This window comes from Monodon monoceros, unplaced genomic scaffold, assembly GCF_005190385.1.
Source record: "Monodon monoceros isolate NGI ecotype Baffin Bay Population unplaced genomic scaffold, NGI_Narwhal_1 Super_Scaffold_13, whole genome shotgun sequence".
NCBI classification, from domain to species: domain Eukaryota; kingdom Metazoa; phylum Chordata; class Mammalia; order Artiodactyla; family Monodontidae; genus Monodon; species Monodon monoceros.
This window is the reverse complement of record NW_021703769.1, coordinates 20482431-20500778: the sequence shown is the minus strand read 5'-3', so window position 1 is coordinate 20500778 and position 18348 is coordinate 20482431. Positions and strand designations below refer to the sequence as shown.

The 18348-nt window shown below is 49.0% G+C and overlaps 1 protein-coding gene across 1 annotated transcript in view; it reads left to right on the top strand.

The window, feature by feature from the left end:
- PPP1R16B (protein phosphatase 1 regulatory subunit 16B) overlaps positions 1-17777 on the top strand; it is a 102017-nt gene extending 84240 nt beyond the window's left edge. The window contains exons 6-11 of the mRNA XM_029222214.1: positions 251-375; positions 4332-4457; positions 4997-5072; positions 5741-5870; positions 5969-6137; positions 13009-17777. Of these exons, the coding sequence (XP_029078047.1) occupies positions 251-375; positions 4332-4457; positions 4997-5072; positions 5741-5870; positions 5969-6137; positions 13009-13518 (1136 nt within the window). The 3' untranslated portion in view covers positions 13519-17777. The remainder of the gene's footprint in view (positions 1-250; positions 376-4331; positions 4458-4996; positions 5073-5740; positions 5871-5968; positions 6138-13008) is intronic.
- The last annotated feature ends 571 nt before the right edge of the window (positions 17778-18348 follow it).

Sequence of the window (18348 nt, the reverse complement as noted above, 5' to 3'; positions counted from 1 at the left end):
GAACTGTGTGTGTAACAGTAATCAATGTTACTACAATGCTGACTGGGTACCAGGCAGGAATGGACCTTGTTTGTGGCCCAACACGTGGTGTTTGTATGCACTGGGCCTGGGAGAAGTGATCTCTGAGCATGTCTATCTACCCCGTTGACTGGCAGACCCTCGGGGACAGGAGTCATGCCTCCCCAATCTCCCCCCCCCACTGGGTCCCCTGCCTGGGAATGCTGGCTCAACGCCCCCTTCCCCACTGCAGGCATCACCCAAGAGAAAATCAATGAGAAGCGGGCAGCTCCTGAGCAGCAGATGATCTCGGACATTCACTGTATGATTGCAGCCGGCCAGGACCTTGACTGGATGGATGCCCAGGGTGCCACACTGGTGAGGGGAGGGGCCAGGCTGGATTGGGCTGGGGGGGGCTCAGGACCAGAACCCAGACCAGCTAGAACTGAACTGGGCCAGTGCCGGTGGAGGCCAAGCCTATACAGTTGGGGCCTGTCCATGGCTTTGGACCTCCCCCACCTCTTGGGGCCAGGGGTGCCCCTGGAATGTGGGAAGTTAGTAGAGCGGGGCTCAGCCGCTTTGAGAAGCTGGGGCTGGGAGTCGGGAGCCCTGGGTGGGAGGCTTGGCTCTGCCATTCGCCTCTTCTGTCTCTAAGTTTCTCCTTTACCTCAAGCTCCAGGTGTCCATCCTGAGTTCATTATTTCCGCCTCCTCCTGTGATGTCTCCTGCCTAAGGACTGGTACCCTGTTCGTCTGCTCACCCAGGCCATCTTGCTTTGCACTGTTCCCTCCCCTGCCTTAGTGTACCCTCTCCCACCCCAGTGCTTTGCCTCGCTGGCTGTCCCTGACGTTGCCGCAACAGCCTCTCCTCTGGATTCCCTGACTTCAGAGGCCAGACACCCCCAGGCACCCATTCATCACTGGTTCACCCATCCATCCATCGGTTCGCCCACCCATCGACGTCCTCTATGCCTGGCGCATGCGGTACTAGGCCCTGGAGATGGAGAACAATGGAACCTTCTCTCTATCTCTAATCTGCCTCGTTAGCTCCACTCACCCTTTCAGCTCAAGTGTCAGTGACTTGGGAAACCTTCTTGATCTTTCTTCATAGGCTCTCATAGCATGATGCAGCTCAGTATTGCGGAAGGTCTGCTTCTGCAGCCTCTAAACTGAAAATTGGAGCATGGTCTTGGGAGCCCACCCCACCACTCCCAACCTTGCCCGTGGCTGGGCCCTGCCCTAGGCTTGTGGTCTGTGTGATCGTGAGGACTCAGGGGTTCCAGAATCTTCAGCTCACCAGGTAGAGCTCAGCAGTACCAAGTTCCCTCACCGTCCCTCAGGCCTGACCTGGTGGCCCAGGTGTGACAACTGGGCTTCTCCTACCTGTTCCTGAGCCCTACCCTCTGCCTCATGCCCTTTTCTTTTCTTTTTTATTTAATTTTAAAAATATTTATTTATTTATTTATTTTACAGTTAATTTACAATATTATATTAGTTTTGGGTGTATAACATAGCGTTTCAATATTTTTATCGATTATACTCCAGTTAAAGTTCTGACAAAGCAATAGCCAACATTCCCTGTATTGTACAATATATCTTTGTTGCTTATTTATTTTATACATAATAGTTTGTATCTCTCAATCCTCTACCCCATCTTGCCCCTCCCCCATCCCTCTCAATATTGGTGAGTCTGTTTCTGTTTTGTTATATACATTCATTTGTTTATTTTTTAGATTCCACATATAAGTGATAACATACTTGTCTTTCTCTGTCTGACTTACGTCACTTAAGTGTAATACCCTCTAGGTCCATCCACATGGCTGCAAATGGCAGAATTTCATTCTTTTTTATGGCTGAGTAATATTCCATTGTCTGTATATACCACACCTTCTTTATTCATTCATCTTTGATGGACACTTAGTTTGCTTCCATATCTTGGCAATTGTAAATAATGCTGCTGTGAACACTGGGGTGCATGTATCTTTTCAAATTAGTGTTTTCATTTTCTTTGGATATATACCCAGCAGTGGAATTGCTGTATCATATGGTAGTTCCATTTTTAGGTTTATGCACCTCATGCCCTTTTCTATGAACAAGGTCCCTGCTCAGATCACCTGCTCAGCCCAGAACTCAAGGATAGAGTCAGGTAGTTGGATTGAGCACTGCTGCATGAACGCTGTATGAAATCGTGGCCGGGCTGTATCAGGGAGTTGCCCACCGTAGCTGGAGCTCCTCTGGGTCTGTGGCTCAGTCCTCTAGACACAGGGGTCTGCTCCGCTTGGGCTAGCCTCATAAGTGGCTCACCCACATGGGCCGGGCACATACTAGGTCTCAGGTCTTCCCAGTAAAGTGGGGAGATGAATAGTACCTTCCTTAAGCATTGTTGGGAGGACTAAATGAGATTCCGCATGTAGGTGCTCAGCACAGAGTCTGTAAATGCTCAATAGATCCTAATGATTAACACATTATTATTATTAACATTAGCACTCTACTGTATATAAAATAGATAAACAACAAGGATCTACTGTATAGCACAGGGAACTATATTCAATATCTTGCAATAACCTATAATGGAGAAGAATCTGAAAAAGAATATATATATATATGTACGTATGTATAATTGAATGACTTTGCTGTACACCTGAAGCATTGTAAATCAACTGTACTTTAATAAAACAAAAAACCACCAGTATTGCTCTCCCAGTCATACCTTTTTATCCCCAGCCATGTATGTGACCCCACAGCCTGTAATGCCTGGCTGTGCAGCTGTGTGTCATTCCCAGCCACTGGCAAGCAGCAGCTCTTTATAAATCAGATAATGACACCAACTTTCACGTGTGCTTGTACCAGATCATGCCCTGAGTGCTTTCTACAAATTAAAAAATAAAGGAAAACCTCTATTTGCCAGAACCTTACAGCAACCTGACCCCAGGATGACGCAGCATCTGGCCATCAGGGCTCTGTTCTGAAGGCCATGCTTTCCCTGTCCCACTGGCTGGGGCTCTGTTGCCCCAGACCTTGGCCCCCCCGAGAGCCCTCTGATTTCCTCCCAGCCTGGCTTCTGCTGGCCTCCTTGGGCTCTCACCTGTCTCCCACCTTGTCTGGGCATTTGGTTTCTCTTTGCCTCGTCTCCTTCTCGCTCCTCCATCCATTCCCACAGTGCATCTTGTCATCACTTATGGCTCTCTCAGGATGTTCATCACTTACTGAGGGTTCGTCACGTGCTAAGTACTTTATGTATTTTCTGGGAGATTGGGCAAGTGGACAACTGAGGTCTGCAAGGTGGTATCCATCACCAGAGGCCTTAAATGGTGCCAGGTAAGAGAGATGGGGCCTCAACATGAGCTTTCCCTTATTGGATGTATTGGGTATCTATTGCTGCATAACATACTAACACAATATGTAACATCTCAAAACAACAATAAATATTTATTGTCTCACATCGTTTCTGTAGGTCAGGGAATTGGGAGCAGCTTAGCTGGGTGGCCCTGGCATGGAGTCTCTCGTGAGATGCAGTCATCTGAAGGCTTGACCGGGGCTGGTGGACTCACTTCCAAAGTGGCACACTCACACGGCTGCAAGTTAACACTGGCTGTCGGCAGGAGGCCTCAGTTTCTCATCTCTTAGGCTCTCTCCTTAGGGCTGCTTAAGGGTCCTCACAACATGATGGCTGCCTCCCTCTAGAGTGACTGATGCAAGAGAGCCTAAGGTGGAAGCAGCAATGACTTTTATAATCTCAGAAATCACACGCCACCACTTCACCACATCCAATTTGTTTGAAGTGAGTCACTTGTTCTGGCCCACATTCAAGGAGGGAGGCATTAAGCTTCATCTTTTTTTTTTTTTTAATTTTTAAAATTTTATTTTTGGCTGCAGTGCGTGGCTTGTGGGATCTTAGTTCCCCGACCAGGGATTGAACCCAGGCCCTTGGCAGTGAAAGCGTGGAGTCCTAACCACTGGACCACAGGGAATTCCCTAAGCTTCATCTTTTAAAGAGAGATGTGTCAAAGAATTTGTAGACATACTTTAAAACCACCCTATTGGACCTCTGAGACCCCTTCTACAGGGCTCGATGCAGAGTAGGGACTCAGTAAATGCTGTTGCCTTAACTATAGGGCTTGAAGACGGGAGAAAGGCTCGCCTGTCTGCCTTACCTTCTAGTTCCATGTTGCAGACTTACTAATGCTCCGTAACATGGCTGGTATTTCCACCGCATTCTATTCCATTCTGCTGGCCCCAAGTATGGTCTGGGACTTGGGTCAGGGAACGGGCTCTCCTGCCTCCAAATGAGGGACCAGCCCCATGTGGAATGCTCACGTCTTTCCTCTCCTTCAGCTGCACATAGCTGGAGCCAATGGATACCTGCGGGCAGCCGAGCTCCTCCTGGACCACGGGGTGCGCGTGGATGTGAAGGACTGGGATGGCTGGGAACCCCTGCATGCGGCTGCCTTCTGGGGACAGGTAGTTGTCACCCACAGGGCTGTGAAGGAGGCCATCACAGGGTCAGCCTGCTGTCCTTTGGGCTGGAAGTTGGTTCAAAAGAACACAAGACCCACTTAGGGTGTTGGCTACGGCTAGTATGTGGGATATGAAAAGACCTAGGGAGTTTGCAGAAATGATTGACGAGTTGTGTCCTAACAAGACGACAATCCAATTTGCTGGAAAATTCCCCACATTTCTGCCTTGAATAGTTTCTCCATTTGTCTCCCAGATAGAAATCTCGGTGGCTTTCACCATTCCTCTTTAAACACCTGACAGCTCTGGAGTTATAGCTGACTCCTTCTTCTGTCCCTTGGTATGGCCCAGACATGCTGGAGGAGGTGTCAAGCCAATTGCATTTGCCAGGATTCCTGGCTTCAGGGGGCAGAGCCTTCCCTGGGAGTCAGCTTTGCCCCACCATTCTTTGGATCACATCCTAAGAAGCTTTGAACACTCTCTCCACCTCCTAGGCTTTCTGAGCCCTGGGCAGGGGGGAACCTTGGCTTCTTCCTGTGTTTCAGATGCAGATGGCAGAGCTATTAGTGTCCCATGGGGCCAGTCTCAGTGCTAGGACGTCCATGGATGAGATGCCAATAGGTAAGTTGAGGACAACACTTGGTACATACATAAGCATTCATCGATTTTTTGATGAATAGAGGATAAATGGTTAAATATATGGTTGGATAGACGGTGGGTTGGTGTGTGGATGGATAGTTGGATGAATGAATAAATTAATGGGTGGTATATTGATGGATGGATGGATGGATAAGTGGATGAATGTATGTATGAATGAATAAGAGGATGGGTGGGTAGAGGATGAGTCTATGGGTGGATGACTGGTTCAGCGAATAGGTAGACGGCTGAATGAAAGGATGAGGTGGATTGAGTGGGTAGGGATGTATGATTTCAGCATCTTTTCATAAGTTCTTGCTTGGGCTACATGGGGTACCTGCTTGTTTCTCTTGATACTTTTTGTGGGGAATTAATGACTCCTCTTGGAAGCTATCAAAGGTGTCTGAATCCTTCGGTCATAACTGGGAATTGGGACTGTACATGGGACGTGGGTTTCCTCTTCTTACACTCCTCTAAGGATTGAGTCGTAGCCCAGGAAATAAGGCTGGCACTGTTTTCTCCCCTCCTCCCATGTCCCAAAAGATGCTGGGAGTTTTCAGTGGGTTGGCGTGGCAGCTCCTCTGGTCTGGAGGGCCCTCAGGGGCCACAGCCCCCTGCACTATCCCCCACCATGGGCTCCTTTGCCCCTTCAGACCTGTGTGAAGAGGAAGAGTTCAAGGTACTGCTGTTGGAGCTAAAACACAAGCACGACGTGATCATGAAGTCGCAGTTGAGGCACAAGTCATCCTTGAGCCGGAGGACGTCCAGTGCGGGCAGCCGCGGGTGAGTCAGGGGCAGGGCAGCCGGGGCGCCCGAGGATGCCCCCACCCATGGCGCCTGGATGCAGCCTCTCAGCATCCCCCCACCCCCACTCCCCTTAGGAAGGTGGTGCGTCGAGCCAGCCTGTCGGACAGAACCAACCTGTACAGGAAGGAGTATGAGGGAGAGGCCATACTATGGCAGCAGAGGAGCGCAGCCGACGATCAGCGGACCTCCACCTACAATGGGGACATCAGGGAGACCAGGACAGACCAAGAGAATAAGGACCCGGTGAGTGCCTGCCTCCTGCCTGGCCCCCGTCTTGGTCACTGCCGTGGGAGGGGGACAGGGCCCCAGCCTGGTGTTGCCTCTTCATCTCAGAGCCTTCAGAGGGAGGTCAGCTGGCCAGTGCCCTTAAACTAGCTGGATCCTGTCTGATGTGGGCAGCTACCGTGGTTAATGGGGCAAGCGTAGGGTGTGTTCGTGTCAGAGCTGGGAGACTTGCACACAGTAGGGACTCATAATTGCCAGGGAGTGAGTGATCACCATGTGCCTGCTTGGGCTCCAGCAGCAGAGAGATTTAGTTCTGAGCTTCCCAGAAGAGAGATTTAGTAGGGCAGCCACCCTGGGAGAGAGGGCACTACAACTTCTTCGGGGGAAATATAACAAGATGTTGACAATTGTGTTGAGACATCAGGTTGGAAGAAAAATTTTGAAAAATAGTAAGGGGCTGGCAGGACATCTAAGAAGCCGGCTCCAGGAGGAGCCAATGGTCTGGGCATTCAACCACTTTCCTAAGAGGATGCTGTATTAGTTTCTGAGAGCTGCTGTAACGAACTACTGCAAACTTGGTGGCTTGAAGCAACAGAAATGTATTCTCTCCCAGTTCTGGAGGCCACAGGTCTAAAAATCAAGGTGTCAACAGGGTTGGCTCCTTCTGGGGTCTCAGAAGGGAAATCTTTTCCACGCCTCTCTCCTAGCTTTTGACGGCTCAGGCACTCCTTGGCTTTTTGCTAGCAGGCCTCCAGTCACTGCCTCTGTCTTGACATGGCCTTCCTTGTATATGTGTGTGTATCTCTGTTTTCTCTTAGAAAGATACCAGTCATTGGATTAGGGCCCACCCTCATCCAGCATGACCTCATCTTTTTTTTTTTTCCCTAACATCTTTATTGGAGTCTAATTGCTTTACAGTGCTGTGTTAGTTTCTGCTTTATAACAAAGTGAATCGCTATACGTATACATGTATCCCCATATCCCCTCCCTCTTGCGTCTCCCTCCCTCCCTCCCTATCCCGCCCCTCTAGGTCTCATCCAATGTGACCTCATCTTAATTTAACTGATTATACCTGCAAAGACCCTACTTCCAAATAAGGTTACACTCAGAGATGTGGGGTGGGTATGAGTTTTGGGGGGACACTGGTCGACTCAGTACCGATACACTCAGGTCCATGCATGGCTGCAGCCTTGCTGAGAGGAGTGAGCAGGTTTGGGACCAGAGCAGAATTGCTGGGGACAAGAAGGAAGAGGCTGACCATACCAGTAGGGGTCTGCCTTTGTGGCTCTTCCATTACACGATGAGCAGTTGAAAACATTTCTAGCAAGTGTTGCTTTGGAGGGATGCAGAATGTCTCAGTGGGGCCCTGCTTCCCTGCGTGAACAGGGAGGTCACATGAGGGCTTGTCTTGCCAGCTGGAGAGAAGGCAAGAGAATCCCCATCAAAGCACTGGCTGGGATGGAGCCGGCACACATGGAGCTTTTGTCTTCCTTCTTCCCTAAGCTTCGGGGGTTGGGAGAGAAAAGAGTTGTAGATCAAGATCGAATTACATTTCAAATGCCTCCCAGCTATGCTTTAATTATTTTTTCTTTGTGATTGATGTGTAACTTGTGTAAAGTACACAAATCTTAAATGAATTTTTCAGTAAACTTACAAACACATACCTTCCGATGAAAGTATAGAGCATTTTTGTCATCCCAGAAGGCTCCCATGTTCCCTTTTCCAAGGACTTCTCCCACCCTAAAGGTAGCCACTATTTAACTTGGAGCACTAAAGATTAGTTTTGCACCTGCATCTGCATATGAATGGACCCAGGCAGTCTATGGTCCTTTGTGTTTGGTTTCTTTTTTTGGGGGGGTGGTACGCGGGCCTCTCCCTGTTGTGGCCTCTCCCGTTGCGGAGCACAGGCTCCGGACGCGCAGGCTCAGCGGCCATGGCTCACGGGCCTAGCCGCTCCGCGGCATGTGGGATCTTCCCGGACCGGGGCACGAACCCGTGTCCCCTGCATCGGCAGGCGGACTCTCAACCACTGCGCCACCAGGGAAGCCCTGTGTTTGGTTTCTTTGTGTCTCCGAGATTCCTCCACGTGGTGGCATTCAGCAGCAGCTCATTCTTTTTCATTGCTCCGTAAATTCTATTATTTACATATTCTACAATTTATGTGTCCATTCGTCCGTTGGTGGACATTTGGGTTGTTTCCAGCCTGGGCTATTTTGAATAAAGCTGCTCCAAACATCCTTGTATGTGTCTTTTGGTGACACAAGCACTGTTTTCTGTAGGGTATTTACCAAGGAATGCGGTATGAGTCACGAGGTAGGCGATATGTACCTTTCAAAGATCCCGCCAAGCAGTTTTCCAGAGCAGTTGTACCTGTCTGCTCTCCCTTCAGCAGTGAATGCACCTTTCTTGCCAGCTGTTGGTATAGTTAGTTCTTTGCGTGTGAGCCGTCCTGGTGGGGTTGCTGTGTAGCTCAAATTTTTAGTTTGTTTTTCCCTGATGGTGGATGATGTTGAACCTTTTCTTGCGCTTATTGGCCAACTGGTTATCTCTTTGTGCTTCATCTGTTCTTTAGCCCTTTTTTATTGGGCTGTTTATCTTTTCCTTATTGATTCATAGGAGAGACTGAGATTCTTAAAGAAACCCTCAGGGGTTTCCCTCTCCACGCCTGCTCCTTTCCGTGTGTCTATTCAGATCTCACAGGCCCCAGGATCCTCTCAGAAGTGCTCATTGATGTAGAGTTTCATAAACCATTAGCCCTGTAGGGAAAGGGTGGGGGGATATGGATGCTGGAGACCAGCCTGAGTTAGGTCTGAGTTTGCTGTTGTTGTTAATTTCTGGAGATTCCTCATCAAGGCTCCAGTTTGTTTGGAGTTGAGTGAAGGCAATCAGATGGGCCACTTGGCCTCAGGGGCTGGGGTTTCAGACCAGGGAGGAGAAGACAGGGTACAGAGATGGCATAGCCAGAAGCAGGCAGTCCTCTCCCAGGTGCTCAGAGGTCCTGTCCCAGGGAAACTGTTAGGGTCCAGGGTCCCTGTCCCAGCCCCAGAGGGAACAAGGAGATCACAGGATACAGCTGCAAAGCTCAAAGCTCCTTCGTTTTTTTTTCCTACTACCTTTCAAGGCCTTAGGTGCTGTCAAGGACGTAATAGTCTATAAGGTGGGGATTCTCAAAGTGTGGTCCCTGGACCAGCAGTGTCAGTGTCACCTGGGAACTTGTTGGAAATGCAGATTCTCAGGCCCCACCCCAGATGTACCAAATCATAATCCCTGGGGCTGAGGCCCAGCACTCTGTGTTTTAACCAGCCCTCCAGAGGATTATGATGCATGCATGAATTTGAGAACCACTGATCTAAGGGAGTATTTGCTCAGCCTGACTCCCAAGTCAGGTTTCTGCCAAGGCTCTGTGCTGTTAACCCCCAGGGCTGGCTTGGGTACACAGTTTTGGCAGAGCTGATTCACTGATAGCAGGCACAGCAGTAATAAGACAACCCCGTCTCTTCAACCAGTGGTTCACAATCTTAACTGTAAAAGAAAATCACCTTGGGGTGGTGTTTTGTTTTTGTTTTGAAAAAACCTGATGTCCAGGCTGCAATCCCAACTGATTAAATCAGAATCTCCAGGCTTGGGGCTCAGGCATTATATTAATTAATTAATTAATTAATTAATCTTTGGCTGCATTGGGTCTTCATTGTTGCGCGCGGGCTTCCTCTAGTTGCGGCGAGCAGGGGCTACTCTTGGCTGCAGTGCGCGGGCTTCTCATTGCAGTGGCTTCACTTGTTGTGGAGCACAGGCACGTGGGCTTCAGTAGTTGTGGCACGCGGGCTCAGTAGTTGTGGCTCGCGGGCTCTAGAGCGCAGGCTCAGTAGTTGTGGTGCACGGGCTTAGTTGCTCCGTGGCATGTGGGATCCTCCTGGACCAGAGAATGAACGCTTGTCACCTGCATTGGCAGGTGGATTCTTAACCACTGCGCCACCAGGGAAGTCGCTATTTATCTATTTAATGAATAGACTTTATGTATTTATTTACTTTTTGACTAGTTTTAGGTTTACAGATAAATAAGTGGGGGGAATTCTCTGGTGGTCCAATGGTTAAGACTCCACGCTTCCACTGCAGGGGTATGGGTTTGATCCCCGGTCGGGTAACTAAGATCCCACACGCTGCGATACAGCCAAAAAAAAAAAAAAAAAAAAGAAAAAGAAGTGGGAAGTACAGACAGTTCCAGTATACCCTCGTTATCATGCCCCCTGTTTCCACTATTATTAACCTCTTGCTTTAGTGTAGTATACATGTTATCATTGATGAGCCAGTATTGATACATTATATTAACTAAAGTCCATAGCTTCCATTAGGGTTCACTTTTCTGGTTGTACGTTCTATGGATTTTAACAAATATATAATGTCATGTGTCCATCATTAAAGTGTCATACAGAATATTTTCATTGCCCTAAAAATCCCTGATGCTCCCTATTCATCCCTTCCCAACCCCAGGCAATCACTGATCTTTTTACCGTCTCCAAAGTTTTGCCTTTTCCAAAATCATACAGTATGTTGATTGAATCACACAGCATGTTGCTTTTCAGTTCGGCATTGCATGTGTTTAAAATCTCCCAGATGATTCCAATATGCACTCAAGGCTGAGAACGAGTGTCTTCCATCCCTGCTGCTCAAATTATTCGCAGAAACTTGTTAGAAATGCTGAAATTTGGGTCCCAACCCAGACCTAGTGAATCAGAATACACATTTTAACAAGAGCCCCAGGTGACTCATATGCACATGAAAGTATGAGAAGCACTGATTTAGACCATCAAGAATCTGCATCCTCCCATCCCATTTATCATCAGTTTGCCTGCATAGTTCAGAAGAAGCCACTGAAGAAACAGAAGAAACACACACATAAATGGAAACTTGCTATGGGAAGCATCCCTCTCCTTACCATATTTTAATCTAATTATATATTTCTTGGAGATCTTTCCAAGAAATCAGATTCTTGGAATCACAAGTCAGCACATAGAGACTTCCTTCATTTTTTCCTACCAGCTCCAGAACAGTCTAATACAAGTACTTGCCATAATTTCCCACCTGCCTAATGACGGTTTTCATGCTACCCTGAGGGAATCTATCTGTGAAACAAAGTCCTAGAAATGGGCATGCTTGTGCAAAGTATATATTTTTCTTAAAAAAATTTTTTTTTTTTTTTGTGGATGGTGTGACATTGCCCTCCAAAGAAGTTGTGGCAGTTGACACTCCTGTCTACTTCCCGCACCCCTGCAAGCACTGAATAATAACAAACTTTAAAAATATTTGTCAGGAATTCTCTGGCAGTCCAGCGGTTAGGACTCTGTGCTTTCACTGCTGAACGCCCAGGTTTGATCCCTGGTCAGGTAACTGAGATTCCACAAGCCACTCAGTACGCTTCCCCGCCAACCAAAAAAAAAAATTGTGTTGGGACTTCCATGATGGTCCAGTGGTTAAGAATCCACCTTCTAATGCACGGGACAGAGGTTGGATCCCTGATCAGGATCCGGGCAACTAAGCCCGTGCGCCACAACTACTGAGCCCGCGTACCGCAACAAAGACCCGACGCAGCCAAAAATAAATAAATAATAAATAAATAAATATTTTAAAAAAATTTGTCAATGTGATGGGTAAAAATGATATTTTGTTGTTTAAATTTTTATGTCATTAACTATTTGTGAGATTGAAATTTTTTCCTATATTTATATGCTATATAGATCTACATTTTGCTGTGATCTGAATATTAATGTCCTTTGCCTGTTTTTTCTGTTGGGTAGTTGGGCTTTTTCAAATGGACTTTTAAGAACTCTTTATAAAAAAAAAAAAAAGAACTCTTTATACATTTGGAAATTAGTCCCTTTTCTCTTATAGGTTGTAAATATATTTCTAGTTTTTCATGTGTCTTTTGACTTTGATTTTTGCTATGCTTTATATTTTCGTCACTGTCAGATGAATCTACCTTTTAGTCATAGTTTCTAGGCTGCAGCTACTTTTTTAATTTTTTTTGCGGTATGCGGGCCTCCCACCGCTGCGGCCCCAGACGCGCAGGCCCAGCGGCCACGGCCCACGGGCCCAGCCACTCCGCGGCACGCGGGATCCTCCCGGACCGGGGCACGAACCTGTGTCCTCTGCATCGGCAGGCAGACTCCCAACCACTGCGCCACCAGGGAAGCCCATAGGCTGCAGCTACTTTTAAAGCTCTTATTACCCAGGGATTTCTAGGTATAAAAGATCTCTGGGTAAGAGCGTCTTCCATTTGTAGTGGAGATATACCAGGGGCTAAGAGGAAGGATTACAAGTGACCCAACTAAAATCGACTTACACAAAAAAGAGATGCATTGGCTTATGTAACTGGAAAGTCTGGGGCCAAGTGGATCCAGGGGCTCAAAACATATCATCAGGATGCAGTCTCTCTCTCTCAGTCTCTGTCTCTCTCTCAGTCTTCCTTAGTGCCGGCTTCACAGCCAAGCAGACCCTTTGAAATTGTATCTCCCCAGTACATCATTCTTACCAGCGTAGTTCCTACAGAAATAGATCTGCTCTTTCCCAACTTTTCTAGCACAAGTCCCAGGGTTGAGTTTCACTGAACCAATTTCAGTCAGGAACCCACCCCTGAACCAATTCCTGTAGGGAGTTTATTGATTGGCCAGGCCTGGGGTCATGGTCTTTTGCTGGGAGCAAAGGTGAGAGTTGGTCAACTCTATCAAAACCCATAGATTGGTGAGTTCCCCAAAGGAAAATAGAAGTCTTATTACCCAGGTAGGGAAAACGGATGAGGACAGGCCCAAACAATCATGCTTTCAGCAGAGGCACAAGTGGGGTATGGGTTCAGATCTTCCAGCCAGCTGGTAACGTTGTCCTTCTCACCCTCAAGAACCCCAGGCTGGAGAAGCCCGTGCTGCTCTCCGAGTTTCCTACCAAGATCCCACGAAGTGAAATGGACGTGCCTGTTGAGAACGGCCTCCGGGCTCCGGTCAGCACCTACCAGTATGCGCTGTCCAACGGGGATGTCTGGAAAGTGCATGAGGTGCCGGACTACAACATGGCCTATGGCAACCCTGGCATGGCCGATGCCACCCCGCCCTGGAGTGGCTACAAGGAACAGAGCCCCCAGACGCTTCTGGAGCTGAAGCGGCAGCGGGCTGCAGCCAAGCTGCTCAGCCACCCCTTCCTGAGCACCCATCTGGGTAGCGGCATGGGCAGGACGGGTGAGGGCGGCAGTGAAGGCAAGGCCCCTTTGATCGGAGGCAGAACTTCCCCGTACAGCAGCAATGGGACCTCGGTGTATTACACGGTCACCAGTGGAGACCCCCCACTCTTGAAGTTCAAGGCCCCCATGGAGGAAATGGAGGAGAAGGTCCACGGCTGCTGCCGCATCTCCTAGTCCCTGAGGGATGGAGGGGAGGGATGCTTTGGGGAGAGGGTCCCTGGAATCCAGGCCAGCCCAGCAGCCCTGGCTGGGGAGGCTTCAGAGGGCAGGTGGGGAGAGGTGGGCTCTGCTTTCCAGAGGAACGCTAACCTCACCTCTCAGCCAGCTGCCCATAGCATCACCACTTCCCATGGTTCTGCTTCTTGCCGCACTGTCTGCCATCAAACACAAGGCCCATAGTGGCTTCCTGACTCATCCTGCTGTCAGATTTCGGGAGCGCGGGCTGGGATTCCAGTTCTGTTGTTGGTAAAGGCTTCTCTGGACCAGTACTCACATGTGACATATCAATACACACACACACACACACACACACACACACAATCAACATGTGTAGGGATGACACAGCTGGGCTCACGGGAAGTAGGGGGGACTGAGAATTTGTGGGCTCTTCCCAAGAGGACTGAAGTTAAGACTCAGAGTTTTGTCGCCACTGCCAACATGGCTTTAGCAGGGGAGGAGGCCTGCTAAGCTGATACCTGTCAGCCTGCCCAGAGCCCTACCAGGTTTTGCTATCATCATCCACATCCGGCAGGAACAGGAGGTCCTCTCTGTGTCCAGAGGGAGCTATGCGCCCACGTGGGGTGGATGACACGGGCGTAGGCCTGCTCCCCACAGCCTTGCTTGTGCCAAGCGCCAGCTGTGTGAGTGCCCAGGGGCCAAGGTGGAAAACCTGGCTATTCTAATCCTGGAATAATCCAAATCATATTTTGCTCTTGGGTGGAAGCATCAAAAAATGGAGGGGAGAGAGAACAAAGGTAGTGTTTCCAAAAGTGCATTTGATGAAAGAATTCTTTTAGGCTACAAAGCTCCAGGTTGAGAAGGAGGTCCACTGAATTAGCTTTCTTTCCTGAACAGTATCACGATCACTAGGTTTTACTGACTGGTGTTGGACAAATGAAGCTAAGCGAGAAACTGCAGTTGGAAGGGCTTTTCCAGCGAGAGAGGCGAATTCATGTTGTTAATTTCTGCAGACATCTCTGGTAACCATGACAGAGCCCAGCGCCCTGGCCAACCTTTGTGATATTCGGCTGATTTCAGTCCAGCCTGTCTCAGCCGGCCCTCCTCAGACTAAGCCATCAGAGTGAGTAGTGGGGGGCTGCTGGGGCCCCTGCCTCTCCCAGAGTGAATGCTCAGCACGCCCAGCCCAGCTTTGCTTTTTCTGGAATGCTTGGTGAGACGGGTTTGCCAGTTGGCCCTTGTGAGTTCCTGTCTGGCCCAGGAGCTCCCATCCTGCTCCTGCCAGAGTGGTGACAGCCCAAGGCTGAAAATCCAAGGTGCACATGGTCCAACACCCTGCACTGTATTCAGGAGAGCGGTGGTGGGGCTGTAGTTGGGTCTTGCCCCAGCTCTACTATTTCATAGCCCCCATCTTTCTGATGCTGGGGAGGGAAGCCTATGAGAGACGGGCTGCCTGCCACCTCTCCACTGCATTCTCTCATGAGCCCCTTTGAAATTGTTGCCCACGAGTTGGGCGCTGTCCGTGGAATCAGCCCAAACCTTCTGGTATAACTAACGAACTGCAGGTTTGTTTCCTGCTCTGTGCACCCTTTACTTGTCTAAAACTACCTCTTTAGAGCTCTGAAGGGGCCCCTGAGGTCCAGATTCTGGAATTTGGGGGACAAATCTGGGTTTCCTTTAACCCTTTTCTTTCTGAGCTTATGAGAAATTCTCACCGAGGGACATCTGGGCCAGAGGCTGGGGCTGGAGGAGCCCCCTTGTGCCACAGTCCTAGTAATGAGGTCTGTTGTTTGTCCCAGTCCTCCACTGTGGTCGCCATGGCTCCCATAGCCCAGAGGCAGAGCTGGATCCCAAGGGCCTCGCTGATGCTTTACCAGGAGCAGGGCAGCTGGGTCAGAGAACAGTGCTCCTGGATGCAGGGAGAGTCACAGCACCAGGCCACTCCCCCCCCAGCTCCAGGATGGATCCAGTCCAGGGTGGAAAGGCAGGTCAGGCGACTTCAGACAGGTGTGCGTGACACCTGCCACATCCCTGGGGTCTGGGGCTGACTCTCCATCATCTCATCCTATGGCTGGAGCAGGGAAGGGATGATTCAAAACACACATACCTTTTAGGCTTTAAAATAGTGTTCAGATCAGACTGACACTGAAATTCCTCTTGAGCCGACTTGAGCTGCAAGCTGGGAGGTGCTGAGGGAAGACACACGCTCCTAGGAGAGAGCTGTGTACGTTTTCAGATCTGTTTGCTCAGGGGCCAGAGACTGAAGGTATTTATTGCCCGCTCTGAGCCCTTCTGGCTGTTCCCTCCTTCCTCCTTTGCTTCTTGCCTCCTGGGCCGTTCCTCTCCCACCCAGAAGGCTGGGACTCCCAGCTGATCCCCTGACAGGAGCCAACTGCAGACTCTTGGGCTTTAGCGCGTGTTTTCAGTCGGGAATAAACCATTCCCTTCAAGTACCTGGGGGAACTTTCCCTGTGGGTCTCCTCAGTGTCGAGGGACAAGCTGGGGCCAAGGTCATTCATTTATTCACTCATGTAGTTTATTGAGTAGCTGTGACTCAACAGGCACTGTATTAGGTTCCAGGGATAAAGGAGGAATGAGAGAGTGAGGTCTCATCCTTTGATGATGGTCATGACCATCCTCATGGTCATGAGCATCAACAGCCCCATTCAGTTCACCTGAGACAGAAAGGCTGCATCCTAGTCCAGCAACACTTTGCTTTTCTGCTCCTAGAATCCCTAGCGTATGAATTCCTTTAGCTGGGAAGCTGCTGACATCGCCACCCCTGGATAACATTTGCCACTAAATGGAGATGCTGGATCTTGGGTTCCAGGCAGATACCACCCCAAGTCCACCTGGGACTTTCAAGGATAACTGCCTTTAGGCCAGCATCTTTCAGCCACTGTATAATACCAGTTTGAAGTCAGTGTCTAGAAGAACAAGGAGTCTGGAACTTGTTGCCAAATGCATCTCAGGTTCTTAAGCTCATTGTCTCTTCCTCATTTTTGCTCATTTATTACCTAGTCCTGCCCCACCAACGGATATTGGGAGGAAAAGGAGCTTCTCCTTTAATATCGAAAACTTTCCTCATGAATCTGCCTCTATTCCTGGCAGGTGTGGATCAAGAAGCAGGGAGAAAGCTGGCAAGGTCGACCAGATGCCCAGCTTCCGCTTAGACCCAGGTCTGGTGGCAGTTCCTGGCAGGTTAAAGGAGGCTACTTCTAAAGCCTGTGCCACATGGCTCCCTCTGAGCTCTAGCCCTTGCTCCCACCTTATGCCCCAAACAACTGAAAATTGGTGGCTATCACCAGAGAGTGAGTTTCTGGCCTGAGAGTAGCTCCAGGAAGTTGAGTGCACCCTAAGCCCAGGTCTTCTGAAGACTTCAGGATGTAGTTCTCCATCAAATATGCAGCATTGGTGAAACTGCTCTGTACTGTTTGATCAATTTCAATAGGCTTAGAAAAGTTAACAAAGCTGTGTCCCCTGTCCTGCCCACCAGTTTGCTGGCCTTGTAATAACATGAGACCATTTTGGTTGTTGGTGTCAGATATCTTTTGATCTTGAGTTCTCCCTTCCACTTGCTTTCCCAGAGCAGAATACTGGGACACTTTCCAGAAGGGCGCTCCTTACAGGATGCCCAGAAGGACTGTATTTAACTCTTGCTATTGTGGCTTGGGGACAGCCTCCCCTCCCCCAGGGCACATAAGAGCAAAGAGTCATGTGGTCAGTGGGTGACTCTGCAGAAGTGACCGCCTCTGCTAGAAGCTTTCCTCGACAGTCTCTTGTTGGCCAGTTCGCCGGAGGGCCTGCTTCCCATGGGCATTGCAAGTGCCACAGTGCGGGGCCTGGCTCTGTGCACCCAGGAAAAGTCTGTAGACCCACAGCCCTCCGCAATAATTCACCAGACCAGAAGCCACTGATGTACAGAGAACATTTAAGAAAAATGTATTTTATGTGAAAAAAAAAAGTTAAAACTCTGTATACTGTATCAGCAGCTTTGTGTAAAAATGGCAATCAAGAGAGTCTAATATATTTAAAACTTTTTTTAAAAAAAATCCTTGTGGATCTTTGATATTGTATTGAAGTAACTTCCAGGTAGCACCACGCCACGCGGCAGTGGTGAGCCCCATGTTCGAGACTGTGGCTCGACCACACCCCAGAGGGGCGCGCCCCTGGAGTTGCTTCCAGCTGCCAAGGCCTGTGACAGAATTCGCTGTTAAGAGTTTTTAATTAAGATTATTAAATTCCTTTTAATAACACCTGTTTAGTGTGGCTGTGGTCATTGCTCTGAGCTCGCTTGAACCCTAATGATTTGAATTCACAAAACGGTAGTGCCTGGGATAAAGGGCAGGGGAGGGTTCCAGGTCCCTGATCCCACCACAGAGGGCTCTCCCAGTTGGCCCCTGAATCAGAGGGAGCTCTGAGGGCTCAGATACGGAGAGGTATCTTTCTAGACTGCAAGAAGGTGAAACCTGGTGAAGTCAAGAAAAGAAGGGTGGTTGAAAATGAGCTTCACTCTGTCAAATGCTTCTTTTGAAATTAACATGGAGCCCTATAATAGCTCATATAACATTTTTCCCCACACTTTCAAATGGTTGTCTGATGACACATTTATACGTAACAGGGCTGCCCTTCTCTTCTGTTCTCTTCTTGGAGTGCACTGACCTGTCCTACCCTCTTCTCCCCAATCCACCCCAGTCCTTCTCCTCATACAGTTTATAGTGGGGAAGTAAAATACTACATACTACTTCACATTATTACAACAATTCAGCAGGTGAGACCGTGGTTATTCTCACTTCTGACCTTAGGCAATGGAGAGATTGACAAACT